This window comes from Cinclus cinclus, chromosome 14 (genome assembly GCF_963662255.1).
Source record: "Cinclus cinclus chromosome 14, bCinCin1.1, whole genome shotgun sequence".
Lineage (NCBI taxonomy): Eukaryota > Metazoa > Chordata > Aves > Passeriformes > Cinclidae > Cinclus > Cinclus cinclus.
The window spans coordinates 10,856,957-10,878,673 of record NC_085059.1 but is presented as its reverse complement, the minus strand read 5'-3'; the positions used below and the strand labels follow the sequence as shown (position 1 = coordinate 10,878,673).

Below are 21,717 nucleotides of genomic sequence, written 5' to 3'. Positions count from 1 at the left end.
ATATGAAGCTGACTTTAGTTTGTTTTCATTTTTTTCTCCCTTCTAAGGAGAGTCACTTGACTCTTATTAAGATACCTAATTTATACTCTAAAGTCTAATACATAGGCCAGATGTTTTTTCACAAGCAAAAAGACAACACTGATAGGTTAGGTGCAACCTAGCCAACACAGTAATCATAATATGTAGTGTTATACTGAAAATAAATTGGTGGGAAGGTTTTGTTATAGCTGTGTAGTATGTTTAATAACTCTGCAATTCACACATCTTGCAGAATTTACAATCACTATTAATAATTTTTTCAAATATTTTTGGGACTACTCCACTTAGGTCATTTCAAAAAGTACCTGTTCAGGTTTTAGCTGATTTAGGTACATGTATGCATGCAAATATTTGCACATGCATACAAGTCTCATGCTCTCTTGAAATGTGGTTTTAATTAAAACCACACACAAACGACACACAGTTCCTTTCAGTTAAATTCACTAGCACTGAACAAAACTACATTATTAAAGCAGACTGCACTTCCCTTTGCAAAGTTACAAGATAGAATCAATACAGGCAAAAAAATATTGCGCCCTTTAGCATAAAATTATAGTAAGAATCATAAAAAATATATCTCCGGAAGATTCACATCTCTGGAGGAAAAGTATTTTTATCACAGGGGAAATAATAAGCTTTCAAATAACTCAAATAATCTCAAGAACTGTGCAGTGACCATACCTGGGAAGCATCTTTGTCCTCCGAGCAGTTCCACTTCTCAAAATCCCTATAAACTCCTGTTGTGCCTGGCTGCCAACTCAGGTTAATAATAGCTATGAGCCATATTCATCCAAAACCACAAGACTGTCAGGTGACATATCAAGAGGTCTGAATTTAACTCAAACAAAAGACTCTCCATGCTGCAATGCAAAAACCTTAATCCTAGCAACAGGAGCACAGAAACCACCTTAAGGACAGCAGCGTCGGGGTTTTCACCAGGCTGCGTTTGTGCTGTCCCGAAGTTTCATAACCCAAATCCTGCCCCACAGTTCCGCACAGCCTGGAATTTCTGTTCGAGGAAAAGAGCGCCCGTCTTTTCCACTCCTTCGTCTCTTCCAGGGTTTGCTGCAGAACGATCAGTGCAACTCACGGGGAAGCCAAGCGCTGCCCTGGCAGCGCCGGCCCGGACCCGTCAGTGCCATCCATCCGCCTCCTGTCTGCCACCGCGCTCCCGGCTCCGTCTCACGGCCGAGTCCCCGGGCACCCGCCGAGAATCCAGCCCGCTCGGCGAGGAACGGGGCGGGGGGCGAAGCACGGCGGCCTCCTTCCAGCCGGCCCCCGCAGCCCTCACATTCCCGCGAGCGGCGGGATGCTCTCGGCGGAGCCGGGGCGCTCGGGTGGCCGAGCTCCCGCTGACAGCCATCATGTGACACGGCGGCCACCGCGGGCCACCTGCGGCCGCCGGGCCCGGCGACACCCCGCGCTGCAGCGCTCCCTCGCACAGCGGCTTTGGAGCGCTCCTCCGGGCAGGGGCTGGGCGGGGAAGGGGGACGAGGAGCCCCCGGCCGCCGCCGCTCGCTGCTGCCTCTGCGGCGCGACTCCCGCATCCCGCCCGGTCCCGCTCCCCCCGCTCTGTCCGAACAAAGAGCGCAGTGTGCGCAGCGAGGGCTCGTTAAGATCACACGGCAAGAAGGGGGATATGCAAGACAACTGGATGGCCACAGACGGGGTAAAAAACTAAATACGCAAAATAATGCCCTCAAAGAATACGCGACCAACCCGGGGGGCTGTTAACAAGGTTTCCTGATTATGCTCTGGCGGTAACACGGGTCATGCTAGGTAAGGGTACCCAGACATCACAACAGCAAAGTGCGTTTTAACAAACATTAAATAGCAGAGAACTACTCTACAAACTTTTATCTCTAAACCGCGGGAGAGGAATGAAACAGATGGACAGGAAAGTGAAGAAGGAATTGGGCATTCAGAAACACAATGCACATTAAAAGCCATCTAGTCTTGTCACAGGCATGGGTGGGGCCAATCACTCATGCTATTAAATTTGTATGATTTTTGGGTAAAACTCATTCGGATAATACACGAAAGCAGAAGGCTACAGCATCATAGTTCCTCCTACTTTATTTTTTCCCAGTGTTTGGGAACATACAAGTTTTGCCAATATTTTAAACACATAAGCAGCAAAAACGGGTTTATCATCAGGTTCTCCTGTTCCACTGCATCCCACAACCCAATGCTATCAATGGTTCCCCAGTATCACAGAGAGGGTGAACTGGTGTACCTGTTCATGGGCTTTGGTTCCAAGACCATACAATTCCAAGAGGCTAGATGTTGCTTGTTCTCTGGAACGGATTCCAAAGCAGAAGACAAAGCACCCTGTTCTGTGACACAGCTCAATGGGTTAAGTTCAGAGAGAAATCCTTAATCTCTTGCCACCACAGTGGTTTTGTTGCCATTTTATTGGATGGTAGAATTTTTATGTTGGGTGCTGGACAAGTGTTTTGACACAAAAGCAGCAAAACTAAAGAGAGATAAAACCATTATCTTTTGTTACCATACTTTACAGGAAGTTTCTCATTTAGAAATGAAGAACTGAGGCCTGATGACACAAACACATACATTACAGACTTGGCTTTTCATACATGACTAGTGTCAGGGAATTAAATGGAGCAAAACTGGGCATATGCTGGTTTCAGGACCCATGCCTTAAGCCCAAACCTTGTCTTTAAAGCTTAAAATGCCAAGCTTTACAAGATAAATCAGTAACATTTGACCACTCCTACCTACCTTCTTGATCTAGTGAAGGAAATGCGCAGTGCACAGTAATTTCCTTTACCTGTGTGGCAAAGACACCACTCTCTAAAGGTTACTGATGTCAAAAGTGACCTTTTTTTCTAAGACAAGCAATGCTGAGAAGTGCCATGTATTATGTAAACATTTATTTACAGGAGTAACATCTAAGGTTTCTACTTTACCTCAGGGTAACCTGATGCATATTAGAAGTGCTTTGAAAGCTGACCCAGCCTCCATCCATCAACTGACCAGGAAAAATATTGGAAGGAATTTCTCTGCAAATAGAGACAGACTCAAATTGTACAGAGTAAACAGCGCTTTAGCCAAATCAGTGAATATTTATTGCTTAAGGAAGGGAATTCAGATACTCAGTGTTTGTTTATATACACTGTCACCACTCCCATATCCAAGAAAACACTGGAGCATCTTTAACATGAGATATGCACCATCCTCTTCTCTAGGTGTATATCCAGGCCTCTCTTTGAAAGGGTGAAGGCTTTCCTCTTTTTTTTTGTGTCTAAAATTTGAGCTTGAAAAACAAAGCTGGTAATATTACCCTGCTTCAGAAAAACACTCAAGTTTAAAAAATAAAGTTATCCAAAATCTCCATAGCCTATCACCTGCCAGAGAGATATTTCAGTATCCATGCTACTATCCATCCACAACTACCCAGCTGCAGATGTGAAAGAGGTAGGTGATAGAGTTCAACCACACCCAGCAACCCAGAGCTCAATGGACCTTCTGCAAACTCCCCCCGCCGGACTGGGGCATGCTCTTAAACACACAGATGCCAAAACAACCCTCAAAACCAAACAGCACCAAAAATAATCAGTTTCTTCACTCTATCCAAAGGGAGATGTGGAAATGCTTAAAACTACTGCAAAGGCTTATATGCACCTTTTGGGTATAAATAATCTGATTTTAAACCAACCAGACAAGAGAGCTTGCTCCAACCACAGGCTAAGGAGCAATGAAATTATTAATTTTTGTTCTTCACTGCCTTAACAAGTTTTTTCTATCTTTCTTCTGAAGGAAGGTTTTCATCACACATGTTGTAAACGCACACTACAAAGAGCCAGTGAGTGAGCCAAGACATGTTTATTGCTTAGTAATGCATGAAGGTAGGAGCTGGAAGCCACACTAGACAAAAAGAGAGAAAACCAATTAGGATTTTATTTGAAATCTGCCTAGAAATACTTGGATACCATTTCTCTACAAAATACTTGCCTTATTAGATTACCACTGAGCTAGACTTCTAAAAAAATGTGCTTTCTGTGCATTTTTGTATCCCTTCCTCACTGCTGGAGAGGAAGAGTGGAAATGTTAAAGCATGAACCTTCCATATATACCTGGAGCACACACACAAACCTGCACACACAAACATAAGCCCAGCCAAAGGTCAGCAAGAGCCCAAATGATGAGAAAGATCACAGCAAACAGCCCTCAGGAGTTTCAAAACCTGGGCCCTCTATTCTTTAAAGGAAACAAGATTGTAAAATGCTGAAAAAAAGTGCTTTTGATACAAGATTAAAAAAAAAAAAGTTTATAAACTGTCCATACAAAGGATTCTCAATACCAGCACAAGGCCTCACAACTGGAATAAACTGTCTCTACCAGCATTGTAAAGGAGCATCAGTAACTACAAATCTGCTTATAAGCATTCTTGGAGGGTAGGACACAAAACAATTCTCTCTCTTTTAAGAACTTGGAGATCTCAGCAGATTTATTATCCACTGTTGTAATCTTTCACGTCATGATAAAAATGCTGAAAATAAAAATAACTATCAAAGTAAAAATCTGATGCATGGTTAGGCTACTGAAACATTTGTGCTCATTTTGCATCACATTTCTAATCGCAATCTACTACAAGACATCGAACAAACCTCCATAATACCAACTGGTACTGCAAGACAACAGGGCATTTTCCCCCTGCCAAACAGCTACTTCATTGTGTACACTTGGGTGGGCAGAGCAGACTCTTCTGCTGTAGCTATTAAAAATAAAGTGTAAATAACTCAGTATTGTGTGCGTTTAATGAAAAGTTGGGGAGAAAAACGTTCTAATACAAATTGCTTTTGATGAACATAGCTGGAAGTAGCATAGCTGTTGGAAATAAAGACTCTCCTAAAATCATCCAGAATTATGTAATGCAACAGAGGAGGTCTGTGGGGGGCAGTCTCTGTTCCCTCCTTTACGCTGTGTAGTTCTGGAGATGTCGCAATAGGTTCAACAATCCTTAAATCCACATACAAAACTAACTTGACAAAACAAAATCAAGCTCACTACCTCAGATTTATCAATTGCAGAATTTGCTTAGGGAACTTAATGGTGAATTGATGCTTTTTATTTGGAAACTGTGAATATTAATAGATGAAACACTGAAGATAACAGACAAACAAGAGTCAAGGTTGACTACAAGACCTCTCTTGTCATTAAAATGAAGACATCTTAGAGGAATCGCTAAGGTTCCACTACTGTTATCGAACCTAATATTAACAATAAACTTTTGAAAGGCTCCTGATGGAATAAGGGTACTTTGGCTGAATACTCCTACCATTTTCAATTTTTAATAGACAAATATTGAATTCCCTGCATTTATCTTCATCTTAAAGTATCTTTAAGGCTTTTATTTTCAAGTACTTCCCAGAAGCCATAAGGAGTATGGCAGTTTTATTCTTTTTGCACCACTGAAAACTGAGATTTTCAATATATTACTTCAGGAGACATTAAAAGAAAAAAGCTGCAAGGTGCATAACTGAACTGGCAGTGTGCTCTAGCTATGCCTGACATGTCAGCTGATTCTTGCACCAAGCAAGCACATCTAAATAAGCTTCATTTTAAATCAGAGAGATACATCTAAAAAACACATTTTAAAAGGCTAAAAGACTAGAATGCAAACAGCTGCAATTTTTTAATGTCATGTTTTTTAATCTGTGAGTTGTACCAGGGTGGGTGATGCTGTGCCCAGGGTGCCAGGAGACAGTGCATCCCTGCCAGGGCATCTGCCCAGACCCTGCTTTTTGTACCTTGAAACCCCCTGACCTGGCAGCAGGCAGCCAGGATACCTCCAGCCTGGAAATGCCACTCCATGGAGCACCCAAACCACTGGTACCTCCCGTGCCAGCACGACAGCCACAAAACCTCTGGCTGCAGACACTGACACCTGCTGCACAGCCCTGCGTGAGACCTGGGAGCCTCTGCTGTGTCGGGGTGCAGGGAGACAACTGCTTATGCTGATTAAAACATGTAATTAATGTTTGTTTTGTGAGTTTTATAAGGGGAAAAAATATGGTCTTGGTGGTGAAAGTCATCAGGCACAGGCAAGGCAGCATGGGGCTTGGAGCATTCTTTGGCTGTAGGCCACAGTCCTGTAATTGATTAAGGTGGCTGCACTTATGACCGAGTGATCATTGAGAGCCTAATAAATCTCTACACAAGTATTTGTCACTCACAATTGTTATGGACCTTCGTAACAAGCTACAAGTGGTAAAATTACAGCTAATATTAAACATACCAAGAAAGCCCACAGAACACTCCCAACTTCCTTGCCCAACATTCACATTCTCAGTTACATTTTCCCCTACCCTAGATATCATTTATCTGCATAGGCGTGTTGCTTTAGCTGAGGTCTATGTGCTATTCTTTTCTCGGGGGGGGGGGGGGGGCCAGGAAATTAGAAACAAATAAAAATAAAAAAAGAGCAGAGCTGCAGCTGTTCAGGGTGCCTTTAAAAAGGAGGAAGACAGAGATAAGTAGCTATTCTCTGAAGATTCACAGGGATCAGTGCTTGAACAGCATTCTACTCCGTCCCTCATGTGACTGTTTAATTAGGTGTTGATTCACTAAGTCATGAGACACGAGGAAACAGGGCTGCAAGCCCCAACGTCAAAGTAATGCCTGTTCTGCCAGTTTCTGTATTAGCAAAGCACAAAGGAGACATCCAGTTCTGAGAAGCAAAACTTGTGTTTTCTTGCCCATAAACAAATCCATCACACCATTTCAACCTTTCCATACTGAAAAAAAAGTAAAAAAAAAATATATAAACTATTTCAGAGAAAAATGCTTGTGAATTTCCTGATTATTCTTGCCTATAAGGGCCAGGACCAGTGCAGGCATCCACAGGGTGAGCTCCCTGGCCAGATTCTGAAGGCCTGAGAGCAGTGCCCCCCTTCCGTCTGATAATCTAGGTCCAAGATGCTTCAGGATATCAGGCTTTCTTCTGGGGTTTGTTTGATTTTGGAAAAAGAATACAGGCTATTTTTTGTGGCTTTATTCCTGTTATTAAGTGAATTTCTTGGCCTCCTTAGCACCAAAAAGCTTTTCTGTTATGGGGTCTGGTTCCCATAGTAACAGGCTTTAAAAATATCAAAGAAATTTTCAGGACATGGTAAACCAATTTCACAAACTGTGTATGTTTGTAACACAAAAAGCTGGCAGACAATTATTTATATGTAGCCAGTTCAAACAAGGTTTGATGTAGGGATAATCCTGAGATGCTGCTCTCAGGCCAAAGCCTAAGTTGTAGAGGACTACAGTGAACTTTAGCTTGCTATGTTACCAGGTCATTTACCAAGACAGTGACATAAAATTAATAGATGACAAACATTTTTCCAATCAAGGTGATATTTAAGTTCAGTAGGTCACTGAAATGTATTAAATGCTAAAAGATTTTTCCTGAAGAATACAACCCCCTAAATCTTTGATTTTTAACACTGTGTGCTTGTAGTCTCACCCTCGTAATTTGTGTAGATTTTAAAACTTATTTAAAACACATCCCTAGTGCTAAGCACAGCAGTGGGTCCATTGGGAGCAGTCAAACTACTTACAGACTTAGAGCACACGCCTAAGCACAGTGCTGATTCAGTCTTATTGCCCCCATCAGCTTTCACCAAAACCCCATCACAGGAACAACTGCAAACGCAAGACAGAGGGTGATTATACAAGCAAATATAACAAATTCATATCTGTGGAATCAAATCCCAGGCTGCCCTATCCATATGTGATGCCCATTAATATCAACATGCCACAAGTCCTAGTGATAGATACTCTCCATGAATCAACAACTGCCTGACACCAGTGTTGGTCACTTGCCATCTAAGCATCATCCAACACCTTCAAATGTCTCATGTGGCCCAATTCTGCAATCTTTCTGCACACAGAGTGGTTTCCTGCTGCCATAAGTCCAGAAGACTTTAACCCATCCCTTTAGATAACCCTCAAAACCCTTAACAGTAAAGTACACTGCATTTCAAGACCACTGCCAGGCTCTGAACCAGAAACAATTAGGAATGATTTCATTGATTTGCCAAATAACACTAATGAATATCTAGATGTACTGGATCTATACTACAGCTGCTTTTCAGGAGGGAAGACTCCTCTAACTTGGCTCCAACCCATGCACTAAACATCGCTCCCTTACTGGCTCTACAAGTCAAACAGGCCCCTACTTAACTTGCAGAAGGGATGAGATCTTGATTTGTGCAGATACTGCAAGAGCCCCAAGACTACTGTGAACAGCCTAGACTGCTTAATTCTTCAAGGCAAGAGTCACGCTGCTCAACTGTTTTCCAAATTAAGCATGTAAAGGTGACCTGAGACTATTTAAGGTAGATTTATATAGAGTAGACACTAAAGACATTGGTTGACTTCACTTCCATGTAACTCATAAGGACAAATAAAAATCAGATGCTTGAACAAGCCATACCTTCATTAATATTGGGAAAAAAATACAGATTATCAGAATATTGGGGTGGCCTGGCACCTTTAAGTAAATGCACCTTAACTGTGAGGTCCTAAATGCTTTGGTTCCAGAACATGTGAAAACGCATTTAGCTATCAGCTAAGGCCTGCTCAACCTTTAAACCAAGCTTAACGAAGTGCTTTACTGGGTTTGCTCCATTGTGCTTTGCTCACTGCCACAAGGAGATCTGTACCCTCAGGCTTTCTGCCATCCCTTTCAGTTTTCTAAGTCTCACTACACACCCACAGTTTTGGGTTTCCAAGAATGGTAGGAATAGAAAATACAGTATAGGCCATTGCCTTAGCTATTGCCCAAGATCTTCAACACAGCTACCCATCTAGCAGGATTTTCCACAGCAGAAAGACTGAACTGGTCAAGTATTACTGAGAACCCCACATGACAGATACCTGGCAGCTTTGAGCATTAGCTGAACATAGCCCTTACATGCTCCAGAGCTTTTCTTACTGCTAAAATCTTTGTCTCTGATAAGGAAAACTGCAGGTTCAGCTCAGTGTGCCCTCCCTGGGTATCAGCACCGAAACTCCACACACACACCTTCCTTATCACAGAGCTGAGCCGGAACACACAGTCCAAACCAGCTCTGCCTGACAGAATCAACAGAATCACTTGATAAAACCTACGTTGTTCTACTGGGAGAGGCTGTACTTAATCAAGATATAGATGTATATTTAGTGTATGTTCAATAAACCCCTCTTAGCTGGTAGTAACAGAATTGATGCAAACGTAATTCCAGACACTCCCAGCCACCACAGCTTGCCAGGAGATTTCGGTCTGTCCACACGAGCATCCTTAAAATGTGGAACACGAAGAAGCCCAGTGCTGCAGGTAACCTGCAGTGAACCAGCCACAGCGACACACAAAGCTATTTATTCCATTGCATAAAGAGTAAAGAAAGGCTCACGTGCTGGACAGCAATAGATGTCAATGCCAGCAGGACATTTTGGACTGGCTTGTTTTGTTGGGTTGATTTTTCATGGTCTTTCCAAAGGAGCTCTTGGCAAAGTAATTGCTCCCTTTGCTTTGCATTTCTCTTTCCCCTTCTCCTGCTCATGCACATCGCTTTATGTGACAACAGTAATCCTAACAGGATGCACCCCACTTGTGGCAGGAGTAGGAAGGGACAGCACAGCACCCAGGGGAACCCTTCAAAGAGGAGAGGCAGCACTGCAAGCCTCAGACAGGACAGCAGAGAAGAAGAGAGCAGAAGAATAGAATGGAAAGTGAAATGGGCTTTAACTCTCTTCTTTTCTGTGTGTGAGTGCAAGTGTGTAAACACAAGTTCCCAAAGCAGAGCACTGAACAGGGACAGTGACAATGAGGGAGAACAATACAAGAACAATCCCAAGCAAAATGTATCACAATCACTAAGGTTGGAAAAGTCCTCCAAGATCATCAAGTCCAACCTTTGATTGAATACCACTGTGCCCACAAAACCATTATATCCTGTAAAATGTATATATGTAATCACAGCAGCATCATACAACTGCTTCCAACTACACTTGCACACATACCTTTGTAACCTTCTGAACACAGAGCAACTCCAAAATGCTTATATTTATACAGCATCTATTAGCTGCCAAAATCACAAAAATCTGGTTCTGATCTAAGAAGCAAAGGAGTCTGCCCAGTGTTACATCATAACAATTTAAGCTTGTCTACACACTGTAAACAAGAAATGAATTTACCTGTCTCACTGCTGGGGGAAACACCAAAGTCCTTCTCCCATAGACAACAGCTGAGCAAGGCAGGCAAGTTTCTGCTTTGTGGTATCCTGATTACTGGGAGTTGAGACAGGTTGCACACTCAGAGCCATGATAGCAAATGAAGGCACCTGGGTATATTTTCAAATACACAGATACATGTATTTTGTCTGACACAGACAAATATATATGTACGTGACACAGATCTAACAGTGAGGTCTTTCCTGCTCTTGCGATCTTTTCTTCCAGCATGAATATGCTTTAGCAAAGCTCAAGGCTTTGGCATTGAAAGCTTTCAAACCCCAGTGGGGATGCTGAAGACTTCAGAGAACTGGGCCACTTGGTACTAGCCTTAATATTTAAGTTTCTCTTTATTTTAATTTTTATATAAAAAACAGTTTCTTCTCAAACTCCCCGTTCCAAATAAATTTTCTTCTCCTCTGTCTTCTCTACCCATACAGATGAGAACAATTGCTATAACTGAATTTTGCATAATCTTGCATAGGATTTTTTCTCCAGTGTGGGCATAGACTAATGTCACCTCCTGAGTGCAATTCAACTGATTTGTCCTGACAGCTACTAATAGAAAATACCAGTGTTTAAATGAGTATATACTAAACCCAGGTGGAGAAAAACCCAACAAAATCACAAACAAATAAACAAAATCCCATAACACCCGGTCTTATTTTCTGCCCCCTCCAATGTGAGAAAAAGCCCAACAGAACACACAAACATAAGCTACCTAGCAGTTTCTGAACATTCTTCAATTGAAAAAGAAAATCTGATGACACATTTTAAAGTAGCTACACATTCAGGCAAACCAAAATTATTAATTTGTTGATAACTTCAGAAAAGATACTATGAAAAAAACACCCTACTAAAATTTAAAGAAAGTAAAATAAATTAGTCTTATTATGAAGTGATATTTTCACTTATCTGAAAAAAGTTTGATAAATATTTCTTTATACAAAGATAAAATTCTGTTATAGTCTCAAAAGAAATTAAAGTTGCTTTGATTTTTGTTTTTTTTTACTTCTACACTTATTTACTATGTCTGTTTTGGTAAAAAAAAATACAACAGTATGAGCAGTTCATGATTAGTATCTCTTGTATGACTAGTAAATATACCTAGTTAAGAAACCATCATGCTCATTTTCACAGCTTCTTAGTACTCCATGCTGTCCGTAGAACAATTTCCTTTTCTACTGAGCAAGTACAGTAATTTCCAGTAACTCACAGCAGCTGAAACACGTTTAAGTACCGAAAAAACCAACCACTTTTTTCTGTCTGACTATTTAAGTTCTATGTCAGAGTTTGGGCTGCCTTTAAATAGAAACACAGTTAGCACTGTAAGCCAATTCACTATCCTGACATTTAAGGCATTTCTTTAACTCTGTCTTAAGGGGTAATACTGTCACTTTTCCTGTAGGAACAAGAAAATTCTGGCAGACTTTTTCCCTAACAGCTTCTCAGATAACATCACTCAACTAGAACAAGCTTCTGAGAAGAAGCACATGCTCCCACCAAGATCTACAGCCTGTTCCCTGCACCCCCAACCACACAGCTTATCATCTGCATCCATTCTTCATTAACACCTGAACTAGCACAGTTTTTCACTACAAATTTCTGGTATTAAATTTCATGAAAAGGAGTAAACAAACCACTCAGACAACTCTCCAAATGGCAAGAACATTTTCTAGGCAAGGCTTGACAGGGGCAGCGCAAGGAGAGTGCAAAAATACTCGTCAAGAATCTCATTCATTTTCCATTTAATTGCTCACATGTGATATGCTTCCCTCTGCCCAACTGAAGTCTTCCATAATTACCCACAAACATGACAAACTAAGTGCTGAGCACACAGTCTTTGGAGACCTGATTTAAACCTTGGACATGCATGAGACAAGTGAAATGCGGGTATGTAGGAGACAGCGTGTGCTTTAATACCACTCAGAAAGCAGAATAATTTAGCTAACAGAGGGTTTGATATTCTTGTATTCACAGTAGTCCAGGACTACTGGCCTTTCTGGAGGTCACATTACAGCTGTTCCCTGCAAACCATGCAGGGCAAACTATGGAACCACATGACTACTGTCTTTCTCCAATATGCCCATACTCTGGCTGGTCCCAGGGACATAGCCATTGGAAACAGGAATGTACAAAGCAAAAGACAGCTCAGAGCTTCACAGGTACTAATGAGCAGGAGACACCCAACAGCACCCACAGCATTTTCACTAAAGTTAGAGAAACTCAGCTTCTGTTCTCACATTCTCCACCAGACAAGACAGAAATCAATCAAAATGTTTAGAGGTTACTGAGGGGCATGCAAGGCCAAGCACTACACTGTGTGAGCCACCATTTTGATAGCTCCTGAGGCTAAAATAAAACAGAGTAAGAAGGCATATAGTAAAACAACAGTTCCTATGCTCAGTGCTTAAACAATTTATCTTCTCTCTCTTTGAGTGGGAAATGACACAGGAACTGGAGTGAAGATACTGCTCTGGTTTAAACAGGCACAAAGCCAGAATCTAAAGTCAGAGCTGAATTGCATTCAAAGTTTCTTCATCGATCAACTAAAACAGATGGAAGAGAACTGTAATTTGGCTCCCATTTCTTCCCAGCTCTGTAGCACACAAACTGAAAGAGCAGAAGGTTTCTGGTACTATTACAAATTGTATGTTTTGCTGACATTTTAGGTGGAGCAAGGGAAAAAACATGTGAAGGTGCTGACAGTGAGGCACACTCAAATCTGGAGGGGCATGAAACATCATGAATGTGCAGGGTATGATCAGTGCCCAGAGTAAAGGAAATGTGATTGTTTCTGTGACATATTTTACTCATTTTAGACCAAAGTAACTACTGAGGATGTTGTGGAATGATCCTGGAGAAACAGAGCAGGATCAGCAGTGTGTGATAGATCATTCACATGCCTGAAGCTGACTGCTATCAGCAGGGGCTGCTGCAGGTCCACACCTGGGTACAGCCAGCCACAGGGCTGGGTTGTTGATGTGGGCAGGGAGGGGGTACCTACAGCCAGGATTGTTGTTACTAAGACTGGCAGCACTGTAGAATCCTCCACCTGTGCAAAACGGGTTCTTTCAAGGCCAGAGTTCTAAAGACAGTTAATATACAAGAGCTGGAAGATACCCGGATTATCAACACAAAAGCATCAGACAAGACTGTTAAAATCTAAAAAGTTTTTACATACAGCCAAACTGTTAAAGTCCAAAGGTTTAATTGCTTGATAAGAGCTATGAAATTAGAAAAGACAAAAAACTTTATTACAAGCACACTGTTCTTGCAGATACATCTCACATAGACGCGCTGTTAATATTCTATATGTAGTTCATGAAGTATTTAATGCCACAATTCACGTTTGAACAAATTACTCTGCAACATACTGTATTGTGATTAATAGTATCTCCAGAAGCTATCCATTTCAGAGAAGAAAAATATTGTTTATACAAATGTATAGAATCAACTCAAGTAAAAGCTTTGGTTGAGCACTAAGCACTAAGTTAACCATGCATTGTTGTAAAAATAAACAAATTCTTTTCAATACAAAGACTACAAATAATCACTCATATGTCTATGAAGCAGAACATATTTGGGCATATTAATGATTGAATGTAGTGTTTATGGTCATATTCCTTAGGCACAACAGAATCGCATGAATTCTGTGCAAATATATTTCCTATATTTTAATATCTCCCATATATGGATTCTGCTACTACTCACTGTAAGGTGGAGTAGCTAGTGCATTAGCAAACCAATTACCAATTAATAAAATTATTTCTTGTTTTTAATGGGCATAACTTTTCTCCTCCAGCAGATATTTTACAGATTAAGGCTCTCTATCTAATACCACAAACACAAAATTTTTCAAGTCCTCAGAGACAAATTCTGCTCTTGGCTGATTCTGGAAGCCCAACACAACCACACTGCAGATTCACTGCTGCAACTGAGCTTTGCATTTTTCCTAACATTACTCACAAACATGTGATCCTTCAGACATCCAGCTCCAGATGTAGCACTGGGAGGGAACACAACCACTGAGCATGAAACCACCGCATGCATTACTTTCCACTTGTAAAACACACTGCTAAAGCGGTCACCTACAGCATTCAGCCAAAATTACAACACAAGTTTCAGGCTCCAAGTCACACTGGTCCAGTTTATTCCAGAACAGAAGCTTGGATTCATCCAAGCCGTCACCATGAACATACGCTAACTTGAAGCATACAGAGAGCAAGGGATAAAGCCCTTTGAAAATATAAGGACAATCTACCAGTCAACCAGATGAGCTGATCATCCCAAGTCAGCAAGGTTTTTTAACAAGAGACATGTAAATACACCCTCAATCACCTGTAAATAAACGGTGGAATTGTTTCAGGAAAGGAGAAAACATGGCAGTGCACAAGCAGGTACATACACTCCATGCTCTTGGCACATTCTCACGCCTCATGATCTCACCTGCAGTAGGAGAGGCAAGAAACAGACCCCAAGGGTTTGTAGAAACGTGTACTTAGAACACCTGCCAGTGTAACCCAAGTGTGAAGCATGTCTACCTGAGTATATCTATGTACAAGATGCACTCACTCCAACTTCTCCTCAAAAAGTCTTCTAATTTAGAGGAAGGAGTTGAAATGCAGGGAGAAGAATCCAAGAAAGTGACTGTTCCAAGGGCCACTCAATGAAGCAGGAGACTGCAGCTATACCCAGACAACCAAGGCCATCCCACAAGAAGGAAGCGATGGCGCAGGCTGGGAGGAAGCAGAGTGCGCACTAACAGTGCTTGGGATGGCCAGGATGGGCAGAGCAGCCTCGTGATGCCAAATTCTCAAGTCACCACAAGCTCCCAGCCACCACAGGATATGCCAGCAGAAAAGGCAGTAAAGGGTGACCCTCCACCTGTTAGCTCATTTTATAATGAGCTTTACACCTCCTTCTAAAAAGCAAGAGAAAAAATGAGCAGAGGGTTTTTTCACCCCATCGTTCATGTTCCCTGCTCCACTGGTGATGGGAAGAAGCCAAGGTGAAGCAAGGGCTAGGCAGAGGTCCCATCAGGACAGGAAAAAACTTTCCAAGGCACAAAGCCAGGCAGACACAAGCACCCCAATGGTTTTCAAATTATTTCATAATTCTCTGCACCCAGCATGCACTCACATGCACCTAGCAAGCTGGGAGTATCAATCCAAGCTAATTTCTTCAAATCTGGTGATAATATAAGTAAATAATCACTGGATGGACTGCCAACCCTCTGATTATCAGCTCCTTCAGTCACTGTACAGACTCAGCTTGCAGCATTGCTTTATTTAGAGCTAGTGCCTAATTCTCAAGGACATGCTGGGTTGTAGGAGCACCACATTTCTACCTGGAGAAGCACTTGGGAGACCTAGAGAATGGTGGCAAGGAGGGCTCAGAGAATAGCCTTTTCAGAAGAAATTGTCAAAACTATCTCTAAGCTCCAGAGGTACTCAGTGGAATCTTGTCGTTTGTCTCTGTTTCCAAGATGAAAATTGACTTTAAGCAATGGAAGGTACATAAAAACTTACATGACAGGAAATGCAAAACAGATTTTGGCAAAAAGAAGTACTTTAAAAAACAGCAATAATATTTCAAAACACAAGCCAAAGTCATCATAGCATAAAGAAAACTGTGCATAAATCAAAGTGAAGTATTTATTAAAACTTGGTGCACTCAAGTTAATGAATGCAACCAAAAAGCCAAAACCATACTCTTCCAGAGATTACAGAACAGACAGATTTTTATAAAAAAATCAAAACTTAAAAGGGCATTAAAAGGCAGAAAATAGTTTAAAGCAAGTAACATTTCAGATGTTTAAGAATTTGAGTAGTCTTAAAAATTATGGCATGAAATCTTTTTTAAATTCATCAGATAACTGGAAAAGAAAAAAAGCTGGACCTATTACAAAATTAGGTCAAGCTAATGCTCTTTTGGAAGATAGACTTTGAGGTGGTGAAATTCCAGGAGTTTTACAAACATTGACAAAAAACCTTGCAGAATGCCAGAAATGAACAAACATCAAAACATGCTGTTTCATTAATAACAGGTTTTGGTCAGGCTGGCCTGATGCACTGCTGAGGAACAACTTTAAAAAGCCTTCTGCAGAAATATCAGGATCAGGAATTTGCTGGCTGCATTTCCCCCGAGAACTGACACAATTTGGCAAGAGATCCACTTTCCTGGGCTCAGCCAAGCCATACACAAAGCCACCTGCTCCTGAGAAAAAAGCTCTGTGGGGAAAACTTTTGACTGGAAATACCAATGTAAAGACAACTTTCCTGTTCCTCCTTCACCTTACTCCAGCCTCCACTTTAAAAAGCTGTAGTAGTCTCTGGCTACACAATAATAAATGTCTCTGAGTCTCTTTTCACTTTATTTCGAGAAATTATCCTTTGGTTCAAGAAGCAATTATGCCTTTTTAAGAAAGCATGTAACATTTTTACTGTGCAAGAACAATAGTTCTGCAGAAGAACTGGCTCATGAAGCATCTTTGCACCAAGCTACTCATTTACAACTCTAGCTTTATTCCCTTGATGAATGCCACTGCCAAAAACTACGGGAAAGGAAACAAATCTCAGGATACCATTTAAAGTCACTGCCACAGAGAACAGAAATAGTCTGGGCTGATGGGGAATGCTTGCCTAGACAGATTTCAGGAAATAATACTTTGCAGTCAGCCTGAGGCCTTTCCTATCTCAAGAACCTGGCAAACTATTCTCTCAATAAAAGAGCAGCACATATTACTAGAAGACTCCAAGAAAGCACATGTCCAGGACAACCAAAAAAATGGCTTTCTCCATTATAAAGAACATTTTGAATTATTTATTCCTGTATCTCCCATCTTCAAAAACAGCACTCATTCTCAAAAATACTTAGATAAGCAAAGCAAAGCCCTAAAGGAAGAATGTGCCCAAAGATACCCCACACCATTGGTAAGACTTGAAACTGGAAGGGGTTCTGTCAAGCTTGAACAATTACCACACAGCTGTACCTTTATGACAGGTGCTTTAACAAGAGCAAAGCAGTTTGCAAACATCAGTGGAATGCCCCTCAGGGTGAGATGGTTCTCTAGAGTTCCCTGGATTAAAATAAAAAAAAAGAGACACTGAAGCTTTTATTGGGCTGTAGTGTAAAAAGAACTCCTGATTAATAATCCCTCTATCCTCCAGCTAGGCAGGCAGGATGTCTAGAGACAGAAAGGGAACAGGTATTTGAAGTTTATACATAAGACGGAAAAAAACCCCACTGAGTTTCCCTCCTACATAGAGCCCCAAAACATACAAGTCTTGTAGTTCAGTGTTAGAAGACAATCCCTCTCCCTCTGCCACATGCTAATAGTGCTCCAAGTCCAATGAGGATCCCAATATACTCTCCTGCAGAAAGTCTGCTGCAGTCCTAGCAGCTGTATTTACCATTGGAAATACTGCCCACACATCCTGACAAGGATATAAAGCCTCAGCCCTCTTGGTAATTTACTGAGCTTCAGGCTCAATCTACTGAGCCCATTCTGAAGAAGAAAAACCTGGTTGAGGTTTCAGTTACTTACCAGCTTCCTTTTCTCCAGAGGGCTGAAGTGGATCCCTGGAAAGCCAGGAAAGACACAACAGCTGAAAATCGCTATGTGTAACAGTCAGTAATGTAAACGTGCAGGGGAATGTTTTGTGTGCCTATATAATATACAGCATTAATGCATGGCTGCTTCTGCTTAATTTAAGGAAGTTTTTGTAAGATTATTTCCATCTTACTGGAACAGGGTTCATTTATGTATTATTTTAAAATGTATCTCCATTTTAAACACATACAGGCTACAGCTCATGTGAACACCTGTGTTTTTGCAACAGGAATACTTTGATTTTAAAATTCTAGGAAACTGCTTACCTGAAATTTTATTTTCCTAATAACTGTAGCAGCCCAAGTCTGGGCTGAGCTCTCCTGTCACCAGCAGCAGCCTGTGCCAGAAGCTACAATATGGCAAAGAGATCCTATTTATAGTAAGAGTTACCCTCAGGGAAAATCCACTCACGTGAGTATTATTTGCAGTAGACAGCAGGTACTCTACATCTTGGAATATAAGGGCTTGACTCTTCCCTCCTAGAATACTTGCAGGTGTTTTTGTGTTTCTTATAAGCAGATTTTATTACTAAAATTTGAATATTCTAACTCACCATGTGAATACCAAGCTACAGCTTGACAAGAGATTTCAGTTTAAGGGCCAAGTCTGCCAACTGCCCTGGATTAAACAGAAGAGCTAAGAAACTAACAACTAGTGGATCTACTGTGATTCTCTAAAGTTTCTTCTGAAAACTTAACTGCATACATATATTAATAAATTATATAAATGGCAAACTGGCACCTCAGCAAATATTTTACAGTTTCTAACTTACTGCTCCCATTACTAAACATCTTAACTTCTCCAGTGCCTAGTCCTGAAAGGTTTTACAGGGTCTGGTCAGACTTAGCCTCACAAAATTTCACACACCCACAGCACAGAAAGAGAGTCTTGACAGGAAACAAAACAAACAAACAAAACCAAAACAAAAAAAATTAAACACACAACAAACAAATCAACAATTAAACAAAATGTTTCCCCTGAAAAGTATTGTTTTATTTTTGAAACAGTGTAAGGCCAGACAAATAGAATTGGTGAATTTTCACAAAAAGCCTGATGGAAATGCAAAATATATTCATAGTAAAAAAAAAAAAAATAAGAGTGGCAAAATCGTCCTTAAATGTTCTGCTATACTAATGTCATTGCCAGAGTAATTGGGCTCTTCTCCCCAAGTACTATATTCACAAAATATAGTAAGAGAATTTATGCATTTTTATGGTTGTTTTACACAGTCTCCTCAATAAGAGACCTGAGTTTTCAAAGTGAAGACAGACAGAAATACCAGGGCTCAGAGTATTTGGGAAATGCTCTGTTATTTAGACTGTAAATAGATATAATGTATCAGTCCACAAAACATCACCTTGCCCCAATGGAACTGATGAGGCTGTTGCATTCAGGCTCACTGGAATCAGCAAGTCTAATCTCTAAAGTTCTTGTTTCCAGTCTCCAAAGACTCAGGTGTCATAAATAACAGTCCTTATTTTCTGTATTACCTGAAAGTTTCACCAGGAATTGACAGTCCTAACAATTTGTGATCTTAGCTACAAACTTAGCCCCATTTGGAAAATTAAAGCAGCTGTTAGGCAATATGCCTAGAGAGCATCTGTATTAATCTTCAAAAATACTACTTGGCTCTCCTAAGTCAGAGCTGGATCTTCTACCCTCCCCAGAGCCTCATCAGCCTCTCACTGCAAATTATACCTGTGGATCCCCCAGTAAAAAAAAAAAACAACAAAAAAAAACCCAACTGCAAATTCACCAGTTACCAGGTGACAGTTCATATCACAAAGCCTATATCAAACAGCACTATAATAATAATATAATAATAATTCAGGTGACGAGGGAAGCACAGACCGCACCAAGTACTTGCTCTCATCCTTTCAACACGGCTGTGATTCCCACATTTCTGCCCCAGGTCTGAACTGTTACAGCTGTTACATGAACCACCATCACTAAGGCGAGGCAAAAGGCACGACAATTATACAGAGCAGTCCTAGTACTCCTTCCCTTCTCCACCAAGGGCTCTGGTCCAGTATTAGGATGATTTGGAAAATAAGATGACATCAACATCATGAAAAAATTCTGTTTCTTAGAAAAGATCATCTAAAAAAAGGATTCACTCCACAGTGAACATCAGAGAGATGTGAAAGCAGTTATGGATCAGTGTCTTCAAAAATTGTGTGAGCACCAAGTAATGGCCAGGAGCATGTCTTGAGTCCTTGAGGACTCATATAGTCCAGTCAGTATTTTTTGGAAACCCTCACGCTTTGGTAACTGCAGATACACTATTATCTATCTAAACTGCTAAATACTGCAGCTAAAAGGGGAAATTACAGAAAATTAAGCCCACTAGAGATGTCGCTTTGCAGAGCAACCCAAGGGCTGATCATTTGTAATTTCAGTAGTAAATTTCAAGGCAGCGGGTGGGAGGAGAGCTTCACCACACTGTTACAAGTGCTTCAAGAAGCGCGTAACTCTTACTAATGAAGCAGATTTTATTTGCATCCAGGTGGCAAACTGCACTTTAAAATTATATTGCAGGTTGTCTCCTTGCCAGGACGCAGACACGGCATCGCTCTCGAGCCTGACCATTATTCACGTGTGGAAGAGCACAAAAGCTACTCGCTTCCGAGCAAACCAGCCCGCGGAAGCCCCGGGCGAGCCCCAGGCCCCGCGGAGCACCCGAAAGCAGCCTCTCCCCGGGCCGGCCCCACAGGCACTGGCCCGGGCCGTGCGAGCCCTCGGGCCGCCCTGGGGCTCCATGCCCCGCTCCCCGTGCTGAGCTTGGCCCCGCTCGGCCGATCCAGCGCCGCTGCGGTCAGAGGCATGACGAACTTCACTAGAAGCCCCACTACTCTCTTGGCCAAAACTTTACGTTTTCTCCTCGTTCCTGAGGCTGCTCCCTGGGGACCTGCCCGCCGGTCGCCCTCCCGCGGCCCGCAGCATCCCCGGAGGGGCCCGCGGGGACCGGGGCCTCACACACGCCGAGGAAGGGGAGGCAGCCGCGGGCTGGGGGCGAGGCACGACGCGGCGCTGGGAGCGGCGACCCCGGTGAGGAGACAGCAAAGCGGAGGCACCTCAGCGGCCCCGACGTGGCGGTCCCGGGGGGCTCCCGCCCCGCGGCCGCCGGAGGGGCCCGGTCAAGGCGGCCCCGGGGCTTCCGCGGATGACGGATCCCCCGGGGCTGAGGGGAGCACGGCACGTCGCCGAGGAGCCGCCGATGGCGCAGGGAAGGGTCTGCCAGCCCCCGCGTCCTCCGAGCGGCAGAGGGAGCGAGGAACTCGGAGCAGAAGTTTGGGGCAGGGGAGGAGCGCGGCCCCGTCCGGGTTACCTGAAGACACAGTCGTCGCGGGTGTCCCTGGCCGGGGAGATCAGGCCGTGCTTCTTGTTGAAGAGCTTCTGAAAGAGGGTGGGCGGCATTTTGGGGCGCTGCCGCTGCCCCCGCCGCCGCCGCCGAGGCGCTGGGCTCCGCGCAGCGCCGTCCCTTCGCCGCGGCTAGTTCCGCCCGCCCCGCTCCATTCGGTGTCACAGTCATATGACAGAAATTAGTCACCCGGCGCTGCCAGGAGGGGAGGAGAGAGCGAGGGGAGGGACGGAGAGAGCGGGGCCGCCCGGCGGGCGGGGCGGGCCCCGTGGGGCGGTCCCACGTGAAGAGCGGAGCTCCGTCAATACCGCGGGGACCTCCGAGCTCGGGGGGCGTTTGGAGTTCCTCCCTTTCACTCGCCTCGGCGGCTCCTGCGGCCGCAAGGTGTGCGGGAGAAGCGCCCGCTCCCGGAAGGAACCGGGAGCAAGGCCGAGGAATCCCCCAGGGGTGGCGATAACGCGCCGCTGTTGTG

General features: G+C 42.9%; 1 protein-coding gene across 2 annotated transcripts in view; it reads right to left on the bottom strand.

The window, feature by feature from the left end:
* The window catches only part of FNIP1 (folliculin interacting protein 1), a 64,686-nt gene extending 43,377 nt beyond the window's left edge, over positions 1 to 21,309 (bottom strand). The window contains exon 1 of one of the 2 annotated variants that reach the window (XM_062502004.1): positions 21,213 to 21,309. In XM_062502004.1, the coding sequence (XP_062357988.1) occupies positions 21,213 to 21,301 (89 nt within the window). In that variant the 5' untranslated portion in view covers positions 21,302 to 21,309. Of the gene's footprint in view, positions 1 to 720; positions 741 to 21,212 lie in introns of those variants that run through there. The other variant, XM_062502005.1, reaches the window with a different exon arrangement.
* Between the last annotated feature and the right edge of the window lie 408 nt (positions 21,310 to 21,717).